The sequence below is a fragment of the Corvus moneduloides genome, unplaced genomic scaffold, assembly GCF_009650955.1.
Source record: "Corvus moneduloides isolate bCorMon1 unplaced genomic scaffold, bCorMon1.pri scaffold_89_arrow_ctg1, whole genome shotgun sequence".
NCBI classification, from domain to species: domain Eukaryota; kingdom Metazoa; phylum Chordata; class Aves; order Passeriformes; family Corvidae; genus Corvus; species Corvus moneduloides.
In genome coordinates, this window is record NW_022436937.1 from 390,699 (window position 1) to 403,040 (window position 12,342).

The 12,342-nt window shown below is 59.0% G+C and overlaps 2 protein-coding genes across 2 annotated transcripts in view; one reads left to right on the forward strand and one right to left on the reverse strand.

Annotated features, from left to right (window-relative positions):
* LOC116439026 (zinc finger protein OZF-like) overlaps positions 1-12,342 on the forward strand; it is a 365,981-nt gene that overhangs the window by 235,142 nt on the left and 118,497 nt on the right. The gene's annotated exons all lie outside the window — the stretch shown is intronic.
* Positions 4,260-9,436, reverse strand: LOC116439030 (zinc finger protein with KRAB and SCAN domains 7-like). Its single transcript, XM_032098098.1, has 3 exons — positions 9,302-9,436; positions 6,148-6,231; positions 4,260-5,963 (listed from the first exon to the last, which is right to left on the reverse strand). Exons 2-3 carry the CDS (start codon positions 6,167-6,169, stop codon positions 4,789-4,791), a joined length of 1,197 nt encoding a protein of 398 aa, XP_031953989.1. The 5' UTR covers positions 6,170-6,231; positions 9,302-9,436; the 3' UTR covers positions 4,260-4,788.

The window sequence follows — 12,342 nt, forward strand, 5'->3', positions numbered from 1 at the left end:
TCATTCTTTTACCTTTTTTCTTTCTTTTTCCTGTTTTTTTTTTGTTTTCTGTTTCTTTCTTTTTTTCTTTTATTTTTTTTGTGTCTTTGATTCTGTCCTTGTTTCTTTCTTCCTTCTGTTTTTGTCTTATAAAAAAAATTATTTTCTTGTTGGTTTCATGTTATTGAATCTTTCTTTCCTTATTTCTTATTTTCTTTTTTCTTCCTTTTTTTCATTTTCCTGTTTATTTTAGTCTTTTGATTTCCTTCCTTCCTTCCTTCCTTCCTTCCTTCCTTCCTTCCTTCCTTCCTTCCTTCCGAATTCCGAATTCCTTCCTCCCGAATTCCTTCCTCCCGAATTCCTTCCTTCCTTCCTTCCTTCCTTCCTTCCTTCCTTCCTTCCGAATTCCTTCTGAATTCCTTCCGAATTCCTTCCGAATTCCTTACTTCCGAATTCCTTCCGAATTCCTTCCTTCCTTCTGAATTCCTTCCTTCCTTCCGAATTCCTTCCGAATTCCTTCCTTCCGAATTCCTTCCTTCCTTCTGAATTCCTTCCTTCCTTCCTTCCTTCCGAATTCCTTCCGAATTCCTTCCTTCCGAATTCCTTCTGAATTCCTTCCTTCCTTCCTTCCTTCCTTCCTTCCTTCCTTCCTTCCTTCCTTCCTTCCATCCTCCCTCCCTCCCTCCCTCTCTTCCTCCCTTCCTTCCTTCCGAATTCCTTCCTTCCTTCCGAATTCCTTCCTTCCTTCCTTCCATCCTCCCTCCCTCCCTCCCTCTCTTCCTCCCTTCCTTCCTTCCGAATTCCTTCCTTCCTTCCTTCCGAATTCCTTCCTTCCGAATTCCTTCCTTCCTTCCAAATTCCTTCCGAATTCCTTCCCTCTCTCTCTTTCTTCCCTCACAAGCCACTTCTCACCCCATTGAAGGGGTGCAAAGCAGCAGGATCCCATCCCAACTGGGGTCCCCTCATCCTCCCAAAATGTGGGGAACTTCACCTCAGCTCCCCAAATTGCGGGGCCTTTACGTCACCTTCCCCAAATTCCCCACAACCTCCCAGAAGCCACTTAGAGGCCCCAACATTGCCAAAAAGAAGCAAGAGCCTCCCCAAAAGCGGCTCCTGCTTTCCCTCCCTGAAGTGACACACGCCAAGTGCCCAAACCACCCAATCCATCCCAAACTTCATCCCACCCCCAAAATGCCATCCCCATCCCATCCCACCCCATCTCACCCCATCCCATCCCATCCCATCCCATCCCATCCCATCCTATCCTATCCCCATCCCATCCCAGCCCACCCCTCCTGAACACCAATTCCCCTTCTGTGGTTCCTGACTCCCCACACACGGGGCTTGGGGCTGACGGATCGAGCCATTTGGGGATGAAATCGAGACATTGGGGCTGGCATTGAGTTTATTGGAGGCAACCGCTCAATCCCTCCATCCCAAATGGGAGGTTAGAACCTCTCCTCAGACCTTGCTGTGCCCATGGGCTCACCTCAAGTCCCAGAATCAGAGCCAGGGCCCCTCAGGCTATTCAGAACCTCTAAACATTGCCAGAAACTGCAGCATCCTTCCCAAAATGGGCTCCCCGCCTCCCTGCCAATAGATCCCACTTCCAAGTACCAGAGCCCCCCCTCTCAGAACCCCTCCCGAAGCATTGGGGGAACCCCAAAACTGCCTCAGGAGCGGGACATACCCTGACATCCCTTCAGGAATGGGGGATATCCCAGAACCCACTCAGCAACGGGGTCCCCCCGGCCTCATCATGCCCAGCCTTCAGCTGGCTCAGCCAGAGCCCATCCCGCCCTCAGCAGCCCCAGCCCAGCCCAGCCCAGCCCAGCCCTCCTGGGCAGGAAGCCCCAGTGGCCGAGCCGGCCTGGGACACTTGCAGGGATACGGGGGCAGCCGCAGCTTCTGGGGCCAGCCTGTGCCAGGCCCTGAGCGCCCTGCCAGGGAACCATTGCTGCCCCACATCCCATCTCAGCCTGCCCTCGGGCAGCGGGAAGCCGTTCCCTGGGGCCCGGCCCCGCAGGCCCTTGGCAAGAGTCTCTCTCACCCAGCAATTGCTGCTCCTCCCTGCTGCGGGGCCCAAGCTGCAAGTTGATTTTCTGCCGCTGGCCCCGGCCCAGCCCCGAGCCAGGGCCAGCACCTTGCCCTGGAGCTCTGTGGGCGCTGCGTTTGTGCAGCCGCAGCGCAGCGGCCGCAGCTTGGAGCTGCCCTTTGTGTCCCCGCCAGCAGCTGGCAGAGCTGGCGGGGCCGGGCCAGGGCCAGGCCAGGGCCGGGCCAGCCCCGGCCTTCCCGACTCTGGGACACAGCGGCGGCAGCCCCAGCCTTCCAGCCCTGCACACGCTCCCACACAAGCCTCCAGAGCCGCGGCCACGCAACGCAACTGACCGGCCGCTGACCCCCCAGCCTGGCCTGATGGCCATTCCTCTGCCCACAGCTCGGCCAAGCTCCCCTTGGCCACCTCCTGAGCCACAGTGCCACAGACAAGTGGCACATACAGGTACAGAGCTCTGCCCAGAGCTGGCAGGGAACGTTCATTCAACATAGAAAACACACCAAGAAAAAGAGAACTGCCCCCAGCAGAGCTGTTCCCTCCTGCCGTATTTACACCTGCACAACCACAGCGCCTGAGACTGCAAGCAATGAGCATTCCCTGGGCACATCTGCAGCCAAAGCAGCTCGAGGACAGCCTTGCAGCAGGACTGCTCTCAGCTGAGCCAAAAAGGCCCCTCTGGCAGCTGCAGGGCCATTGCAAAGGGCCAGGGCCAGAGCCTCGGCCAAACGCGGGAGGAAAGGGCTCTGAATTCCCCTGCCCTGGCACAGAAACCCTGTTCCCAGGCTGCTTCCCACACAGGATCCTTCTGGAGGACTGCGGAAAGCTGAGAGTCAGCTCTGGCTTCTCCACTTTCCATGTCCTAGAGCTGCCTGGCAGAAGAAATGGAGGGACAGCTTTGGTGGCACGATCCCTCCCGGCCCAGGGCACAGCACTGGGAAGGTCTTTCCGTGCCAAGGCTTTGCTGCGGCCAAGGAAAGCTCCTGGCTCAGGGTCACCTTTCCTGCTGGGCCAGACCCCCCGAGTGGCCCAGCAGCAGCAGAGAATTCCAGCACAGCCCCGGCACGGGCAGGGTGGCCCTGGGCGGGCTGCAGGAGCCGGCAGCGCCTGAGCTCAGAGCAGCCGAGTCCGGGGGCTCTTGGCCAAGGCCGAGGCCCAGCGAGCATTTCTCAGGTCGCAGGGCGGCCTGGAAAGGTGCTGGGGGGGATAATTCACCCCCCAGTGTGGTCCCAGTCGCTCCCAGTATTTCCATGTCCGTGCTCCCAGCGCTGCTCCCAGCCCTGATCCGTGGGGATGGGAATGTCCCGCTCCCTTCCCGGGGCAGGCTCACACCTGAGCCAGGTGTGCAGGGCAGGACCTTGCCCTGAGCCCAAGCCCTGTCCCCCCTGCAGGATCTGCTTCCCATCGGCCTCTTCCTCCTGCAGCCCCGAGCCCAGCTCGGTGCTGACTGAAGGGCGCTGGGCCAGGGTCATCCCCCGGTGGGGGCTGCGCACCCCCGCTGCCCCCTCCCCAAATTCCCTCCCGGCACCAGCAGGGACTGGGGCAGGAGCCCTGTGGGGAGGGAAAAGGGGGTGACACCGGGATGGGGGGACACACACGCTCTGAGGGGGACACACACTGCCCCTGGGGACACCCCTCACCTTCTCCTGCAGCACCAGGAGGATGAACCCCAACGTGGAGTCCCCAAAACCCCAGCAGCATCTTGGGGGGCAGGGTCTGGTGGCAGTTTTGGGGCTCTGGGGGATCACAAGTGCCCCAAAACCCCCTCCCAGCCCCACAGCCACTCCCAGACTCCTCCAACCACCCCACAGCTCTGTGCCAGGAATCCCTCCAACCATTCCCTGCAACATAAATGACCCCAAGAACCACCCAAATTCTCTCCAAGACACACAGCCAAGGCAAGATCCCAAAAACTCCCTCACAGACCACCCCAAAAGCCCCCTCCAAGCACCACAAATGCCCATCAAGAGTGACAAAAGCCCCTCCCAATCCCCTCACGAGCCCCTCAATCCCCTCCCAGCCCCCCATGGCACTGACCAGGAGAGCTTGGTGGACAGGAACATCCCCAGCCAGGAGCAGCTCAGTCACTTCAGCAGCGATTTGGGCACTTTGGGGGGCACATCCCAAACGGGGAGACCCAGGCCAAGGACTGGGACAGACACCCACAAGCCCTGGAGAACAGACGAGCTCAGGTGGACACGTTCTGCCAGCACAACTACAAGATCGTGGCCCCATCTGCCCAGCCCATGGCCTCACAACACCCAAATCCTCCCGAATATTCCCCTGAACCAACCCCAAATTCACCCCCAAATCCTGGGAAAATGGTGCTGCTTTAGATACTTATGTTGAATTCCTTTATTTCTACCCCAATTTTGGTTGTTTTGACAGGATGAAGCAGGAAACTATTTAGGTTGAAAAAGACCTCCAAGATCATCCAGGATTGCTGGATGCCACCAGAAGAAACAATTGGACAGAGCAGGTGAGAATTTTTGGGCCGTAAACTCAACAAATCAGCTCTTCCCAATGAATTTCCGATTTCAGTCAGAGTCCCGATGGATGTTCCAGCCCCTGCGTTCACCCAGGTGCCTACAGGGATTCAGGAGGATGTGGAGAGCACCAGCCAGGGCTCTTCCCAAACTGGATCACAGGGAATGTGGGTCACCAGGGCTCTGCCAAACGTGGATCCTCCACTGGGGGATGAAGTTAGAGTAGAGGATGAAGCTCTTCCTGCACTCGGGGCACTCGCAGGGCTTCCCTTAACGGTGCCTCCGTTGGTGTTGGGTCAAGTGAGAGCTCCTGGAGAAGCTCTTCCCACACTGGGGACACTCGTAGGGCCTCTCCCCGGTGTGGATGCGCCGGTGCCTGACGAGGTGGGAGTTTTGCTTGAAGCCCTTCCTGCAGTCGGGGCAGCGGAAGGGCCTCTCCTCTGTGTGAATCCGCTGGTGCCTGAGGAGAGTGGAGCTGGAGTGAAACCTCTTCCTACACTCGGAACACTCATAGGGCCTCTCTCCTGTGTGGATGCGCTGGTGGACAATCAGGTGGGAGCTCGTGCTGAAGCTCTGCCCACATTCCCCACACTCATAGGGCCGTTCCCCAGTGTGGATCATCTGGTGGATGATCAGGCGGGAGCTCATGCTGAAGCTCTTCCCACATTCCCCACACTCATAGGGCCGTTCCCCAGTGTGGATCCTCTGGTGCTGGAGGAGGGTGGAGCTCGTGCTGAAGCTCTCCTGGCATTCATCACACTTGTAGGGCCTCTCTCCTGTGTGGATCCTCTGGTGGTGGATCAGGCTGGAGCTCTGGCTGAAGCTCTTCCCACATTCCCCACACTCATAGGGCCGTTCCCCAGTGTGGATCATCTGGTGGCGGAGCAGGGTGGAGATGACTCGGAAGCTCTTCCCACACACCCCACACTCATTGGGCCGTTCCCCAGTGTGGATCATCTGGTGGCGGAGCAGGGTGGAGCTGTCTCTGAAGCTCTGCCCACATTCCCCACACTCATAGGGCCGTTCCCCAGTGTGGATCCTCTGGTGGACGATCAGGTGGGAGCTCCGGCGGAAGCTCTTCCAGCATTCCCGACACTCATAGGGCCGTTCCCCAGTGTGGATCATCTGGTGGCGGAACAGGTTGGAGCTTGTGCTGAAGCTCTTCCAGCATTCCCCACACTTGTAGGGCTTCTCCCCACTGTGAAGCTGCTCATGGACCACCAGGTCTGAGCTCTGGCTCAATCTCCGGCCACCCTCCTGGCACAGGGTGGGTCTGTCCTCCTCAGAGCACCCTGGGCTGCGTTTGCAGCCCCTCCTCCTGCGGGGTCTCCGTGCTTTTTCCTGCCCGTTGGATTCCTGTGCCGTGGAGCCGCTCAAAATGGCCTCTTCCACCAGGTTCTGCTGCGGGGATTTGTCCTCCCTGGGCTCCGTCCTCAGCTCCTTGTCTGGGGAGGAAGGACAATGAGAGGATGGGATTTGCCTCCGTGCCACAGGGAAGGGCAAGGAGATCCCCCCAGTCCGTCCCCGGCAGGACGGCGTCGGCAGCGGGGTTGTCCTGCAGCCGGGGGCGATGCTGGGCTGGGAGATGGAGCAGGAGAGAGGGAAAAGGGGCGGTGACTTCCTCCTCACCTGCCTGGGGGTCCCGGGGCATCTTCCTCTTCCTCGCAGCCTCCTCCTATATCTGGCCAAGGTTTGGGAATGGGAAATCCTGGTCTGGGGCAAAACAAGGGATGAGCACGTTGAGTTTGAAGGTCCCTCTGCCCAAGTCCATCTCTAGAAGCCACCAGGCATCGTGTGTCCATAAAAACCTGCTCAGGAAAAGCCTCCCAGGAGTTCCCTGTCTTTGGTCCCTCCTCTTTGGTGTTCGGGGTTCCCCCCTGTCCCAGCTGCTGGGGGTCACGCTTGTATTGGGGGTCCCCCTCTCTACTTGGTCCCCGCCCTCCCCAGGCTGCTGGGACTCCCAGGAATCCAAAAAGCTCCCCCCTCTTCCATCTCCCCACTTAGGAATGCTGGGGGTGATGGGCTCCAAGGAGTCCCCCCTGCCCCTCTCCAGGCTGTTGAGGGTCCTCTCCCATCCCTCCTCCTCCTCATCCTCCTGCCCCGTTCCCGAGCCCCTCGCAGCCCGCGGGAGCAGCGGGGATGGAGCCGGGACAGGTCGGGATGGGCAGCGCGGGGCTCTCGGCTGCTCCCACCCGCTGGGGGCGGGGGAACCCAGCCCGGGGAAAAGGAGAGGGAAACTGGGAACACTGGGGGCTGCAGATCCAAACTGGGCCTTGCTGGGGACCCTGCGTGGGGACTTGCAGCCCTTGGGGCTCCTCTCGGGAGCCTGGAGAACCGGGAGGGGGAACGCAGAGAGGGCTGGGGGATGCCAGCAGTGGCACCACTGGCACTGACTGGTTTGTACTGGGATAACTGGAACCTTGCTGGGGCCACTGGGAGTGACTGGGAATGACTAGGAGCATGCTGAGGGCAGCTGGGATATACTGGGAGCATCTGTCAACCATACTGGGAACGACTGGAACCACAATGGGAACAATTGGGACCATGCTGGGGAGAAATGGGGCTGCACTGAGGGCAACTGAGCATGACTGGGACCATGCTGGGAAGGACTTGGGTCATATGGGGTGTGACTGGGACTATACTGAATCATGTTCTACTGGGACCACACTGGAAGGAACAGAGAGCAACTGGAACCATGCTGAGGGCAACTGGCATCCAACTGGGATCACATGGTGGGAGAAGCTGGGCCCATGCTGAGGGAGACTGGGATCATACTGGATCCTACTTGGAGAAACTGGGACTGCACTGAGGGTGACTGGGAGTGGCTATGAGACACTGGGATCACACTGGAAGCTGCTCAGGGCATCAAGGAGTGACTGGGAACATGCTGGGAGCAACTGGGATGCACTGGGAGAGACTGAAACCACAGTGGGGGTAAATGGGAGCAACTGGAACCACACTGGATGATAATGGGAGCAGCTGTGCCCATGCTGGGGTCATACTGGGATCCTACTGGAACTGACTGGGATCATACTGGGAGTGACTGAAATAGTACTGGCAGTATCTGAGAGTGCCTGGAATCCTACTGGAATCGGACTGGGACTGACTGGAAAGGTGCTGGCCGTGACTGGAACCATACTGGAAGAGACTTGGAGCAACTGGGCCCAGACTGGGAGTGACAGAGAGTCACTCTGGGCGTGACTGGAATAATACTGGGAGTATCTGGGAGTGACTGAGATCATCCTGGAAACGACTGGAATCATACTGGGAGTGACTCCGTGTCCTATTGGATCATCCTGGGAGCCACTGGGATTACAGTGGGTGTGAATGGAACCTGACTGGGGGTTACTGGGAGCTGCCAGGCCCATGCTGGGAGCCACCTGTGCACACACTGGGAGGAACTGGGAGCAACTGGGAATGGCAGGGTGTGTGGAGGCCGGTGGGCCTGCTGGACAAGGAACCAAAGGAGTCCTACGGTGGGATAAGTCCTCGGTCCCTTTCCAGCTCATGGGGACTGAAAAACTTCCCCAGAATGCTTTGTTCTGTTCTGTTCAGGTACCCCAGTTCTGCTCCCCTCCTTGGCTCCCTTGGCCGCCACAGCCCTGGTTACCTGATACCCCCTCAGAGTTTCCCCAATGAGTTCCTTTACCCTGGGCCCCCCATTGCTCTGCCCCGGGACTTCTCTGAGACCTTGCACGAGTGCGGATGCATTAAAGCCCTCCTGCAAACCCTTCTGCGAAAACTCTTCTTGCTCCTTCATCCCCGGACTGTTTCGCTGGCGATCCGTGGCTGTGTGCAATGTGCCGGCTGCACCGAGAGGCTTTCTTGGAGGCGCTTTGGGGAAGCTCGTGACATGACACCAGACAACAGAAACGCCACCAGGGTGCATGCTGGTGACAACTGGGATGTACTGGGAGTGACTGGGATGATACTGGGGGCAACTGAACCATGCTGAGGTAACTGGGAGTGCCTGGGAATGACTACAAGAATGTTCAGAATAACTGGGATATACTGGGAGTGCCTGAGACCATTTGGGTGGGGACTGGGAACAAACTGGGAGCAACTGGGAATGTGCTGGGGGCAACTGGGACCAAGCTCGAGGCAACTGGGGCAAGTGTAAGTTACTGGGGCCTTGCTGGAAAAGATTGGCATCATACTGGGACTGACTGGGACTATGCTAGGGGCAACTGGGAGAACTGGGAACACACTGAACAAAAGCTGGAGGAGGAACTGGGAGCAACTGCGAGCGTGCTGGGGGAAAATGGTATCATAACAGAGTGATGGGGAGCGACTGGGCTCATACTCGGAGCAACAGGGATCATGCAGGGAGGGAGGGGAAGTGACCACGATCATCACGATCATACTGGGACTGACTGGGCTCCTACTGGGAGCAGCCACCTCCGGGCCCCGGGACCCCGGAGCCCCTTTCCCGGCCATGCCGCCCCTGCAGCCCCCAGACCCCCCCGCCGGGGTCCCGCCAATCCCAGGGCTCCCCCCTCTCGGGCTCCCCGCTTTGGGCTCCTGGGGCTCTCCTCTCTCTGGGGTCCCGCTTACGGAAGCCGGGGCTCCCGAGGCTCCCCAAAACCGGTGTCCCCCCGCCCCCGCCGGCCCCGCGCGCTCCCCACGGGGCCCCGGCAGAGCTCGGAGGGCCCGGCCCGGGAAGCCCAACCCCCACCGCGGGGGGACCCGCATCCCCCCGCCCCCCGCCGGGGCTCTGCCGCCACCGCCACCGGCACCCCCAAAAACACCTCCCGGGGACCCCCGATGTCCCCCCGAGCGGCACCTGCGGGATGGGGGGCGATGGTCCCGGGGGGCTGCGAGTTCAGCGAGCGCTGGAGCCGCGTGATTCCGCCTCTCCTCCTCTCTTCCAGCTTCCCGCTGCCGCTCCGCCTCTTCCTCCCTCCTCCTGCTCCTCTTCCTCCTGCCGCCCGTCCCAATCCCACCTCCCCCTCCTCCCTCCCTCCCTCCTCGTCCTCCTGCCCCGTTCCCGAGCCCCTCGCAGCCCGCGGGAGCAGCGGGGATGGAGCCGGGACAGGTCGGGATGGGCAGCGCGGGGCTCTCGGCTGCTCCCACCCGCTGGGGGCGGGGGAACCCAGCCCGGGGAAAAGGAGAGGGAAACTGGGAACATTGGGGGCTGCACATCCAAACTGGGCCTTGCTGGGGACCCTGCGTGGGGACTTGCAGCCCTTGGGGCTCCTCTCGGGAGCCTGGAGAGCCGGGAGGGGGAACGCAGAGAGGGCTGGGGGATGCCAGCAGTGGCACCACTGGCACTGACTGGTTTGTACTGGGATAACTGGAACCTTACTGGGGCCACTGGGAGTGACTGGGAATGACTAGGAGCATGCTGAGGGCAGCTGGGATATACTGGGAGCGTCTGTCAACCATACTGGTGTGACTGGAACCACACTGGGAACAACCAGGACCATGCTGGGGAGAAATGGGGCTATGCTGGGGGTAACTGGGAGCAGCTGGGAGTGACTGGGTCTGAACTGGAGGTAACTGGGCATGACTGGCAGCATGCTGGGAGGAACTGGGATCATATGGGGAGGGACTGGGACTGTACTAAGGACAACTGCACTGGGATCCTACAGGATCATATTTGGAGCAACTGGGACTGCACTGAGGGTGACTGGGAGTGGCTGTGAGACACTGGGGTCACACTGGAAGCAGCTCAGGGCAGATGAGAGTGACTCACACTGGGAGAGATTGAAACTATAATGGGGGTAAATGGGAGCAACTGGAACCACACTGGATGATAATGGGAGCAGCTATGCCCATGCTGGGGTCATACTGGGATCCTACTGGAACTGACTGGGATCATACTGGGAGTGACTGAAATAGTACTGGCAATATCTGAGAGTGCCTGGGATCCTACTGGAATCAGACTGGGAGTGACTGGAAAGGTTCTGGCCGTGACTGGAACCATACTGAAGTGACTGGGAGCAACTGGGCCCAGACTGGGAATGACAGGGAGTCACTCGGCGTGAGTGGAATAGTACTAGGAGTATTTGGGAGTGACTGGGGCCATACTGGAGGTGACTGGGAGCAACTGGGCCCAGACTGAAATAATTCTGGGAGTGACTCGGATCATACTGGGTGTGACTGGGTGCAACTGGGATCATTCTGGAAGTGACGGGAAGTGACTGGGATTATACTGGAGGCTACTGGGATCATACTGGCACTGAGAGGGAGCAACTGGGATCAGGATTGGGGAACCTGGCATTATACTGGGAGTGACTGGGATCATCCTGGAAGTGACTGGAACCATACTGGGAGTGACTCTGGGTCCTATTGGGATCATGCTGGGAGCCACTGGGATTACAGTGGGTGTGAATGGAACCTGACTGGGGGTTACTGGGAGCTACTGGGCTCATGTTGGGAGGAAAACGAGGACACATTGGGAGCAGCTGGGATACACTGGAAAGTACTGGAACCATGCTGAGGGGACTGAGACCACAACTGGGACAACTGGGACCATACTGGGAGCAACTGGGACCACACTTTGGGACACTGACAGAAACTGGGATTGCCCTGGAGGTAAGTGGGAGAAACTGGGAAAGACTGGGATCATTCTGAGGTAACTAGAACCTTACTGGGGCAACTGGGAGTGCCTGGGAATGACTAGGAGCATGCTGAGGGCAACTGGGATGTACTGAGATTGTCTGTAACCGTAATGGGGGAACTGGAACCGCAATGGGAACAGCTGGGCCCATGGTGGGAGGCAACTGAGAGTGACTGGATCTACACTGGGGGCAACTGGGATGACTGGGAGCATGCTGAGGGCAACTGGGATGTACTGAGATTGTCTGTAACCGTAATGGGGGAACTGGAACCGCAATGGGAACAGCTGGGCCCATGGTGGGAGGCAACTGAGAGTGACTGGATCTACACTGGGGGCAACTGGGATGACTGGGATCACACTGAGAGGGACTGGGACAATTCTAGGGGCAACTGGGTTCATACTGGGAGCACAGTGGGAGCTGCTGGATCCATGGTGGGTGAGACTGGGATCACACTGAGGGTGACTGGAATTATACTGGGAGTGACTGGGAGTGGCTGTGAGCAACTGGAATCAAGCTGAAAGCAACTGGGAGTATGCTGGGAGTGACTGGGATATACTGGGAGAAACAGGGTGCCCTGGGGATCATACTGGAGGCTCCTGGGGTCATGCTGGCATTGACACGGAGCAACTGGGAATACACTGCAGGCTACTGGCGTCATACTGGGAGTGACTGGGAGTGACTGGGGTCATAGTGGGAGTGGCTGCAATCACACTGGGATAATGGTGGGTGTGATTGGACCCTGACTGGGGGTTACTGGGAGCTGCCAGGCCCATGCTGGGAGCCACCTGTGCACACACTGGGAGGAGTTGAGAACAACTGGGAATGACAGGGTACATGCTGGTGGCAACTGGGAATATACTGGGAGTGACTGGGATAATATTGGGGGCAAGTGAACCATGCTGAGGTAACTGGGAGTGTCTGGGAATGACTACAAGAATGTTCAGCACGACTGGGATATACTGGGAGTGCCTGAGACCATTCGCGTGGGGACCAGAAGCAACTGGGAATGTGCTGGGGGGAGCTGGGACTAAGCTAGGGGCAACTGGGGCAAGTGGAAGTGACTGGGACCCGCGGTGGCACCAAGGCCTCGGAGCGGCTCCAAAGGGCCCCGCCCGCCGCCGCTCCCCGAGGCCTCGCCGCTGCTGCCGGGGATCGGACACCGCAGGCGGCCCCGGCCCCTTCCTCTTCTTCCTCCTCCTCCTGCCGGGATTCAGCCCCCGCCGCCGCCCGGCTCCTTCTGCCGCTCCTGCCCGGCACGAAG

What these genes read in the sequence shown, in the direction of transcription:
- LOC116439030 (XM_032098098.1), bottom strand. Translation starts at nt 6,169, where the DNA reads ATGCCCCGGGACCCCCAGGCAG. An exon ending in GCCCCGGGACCCCCAGGCAG is followed by an intron (nt 5,964 to 6,147) that starts GTGAGGAGGAAG and finishes CTTCCTCCCCAG; the next exon opens with ACAAGGAGCTGAGGACGGAG.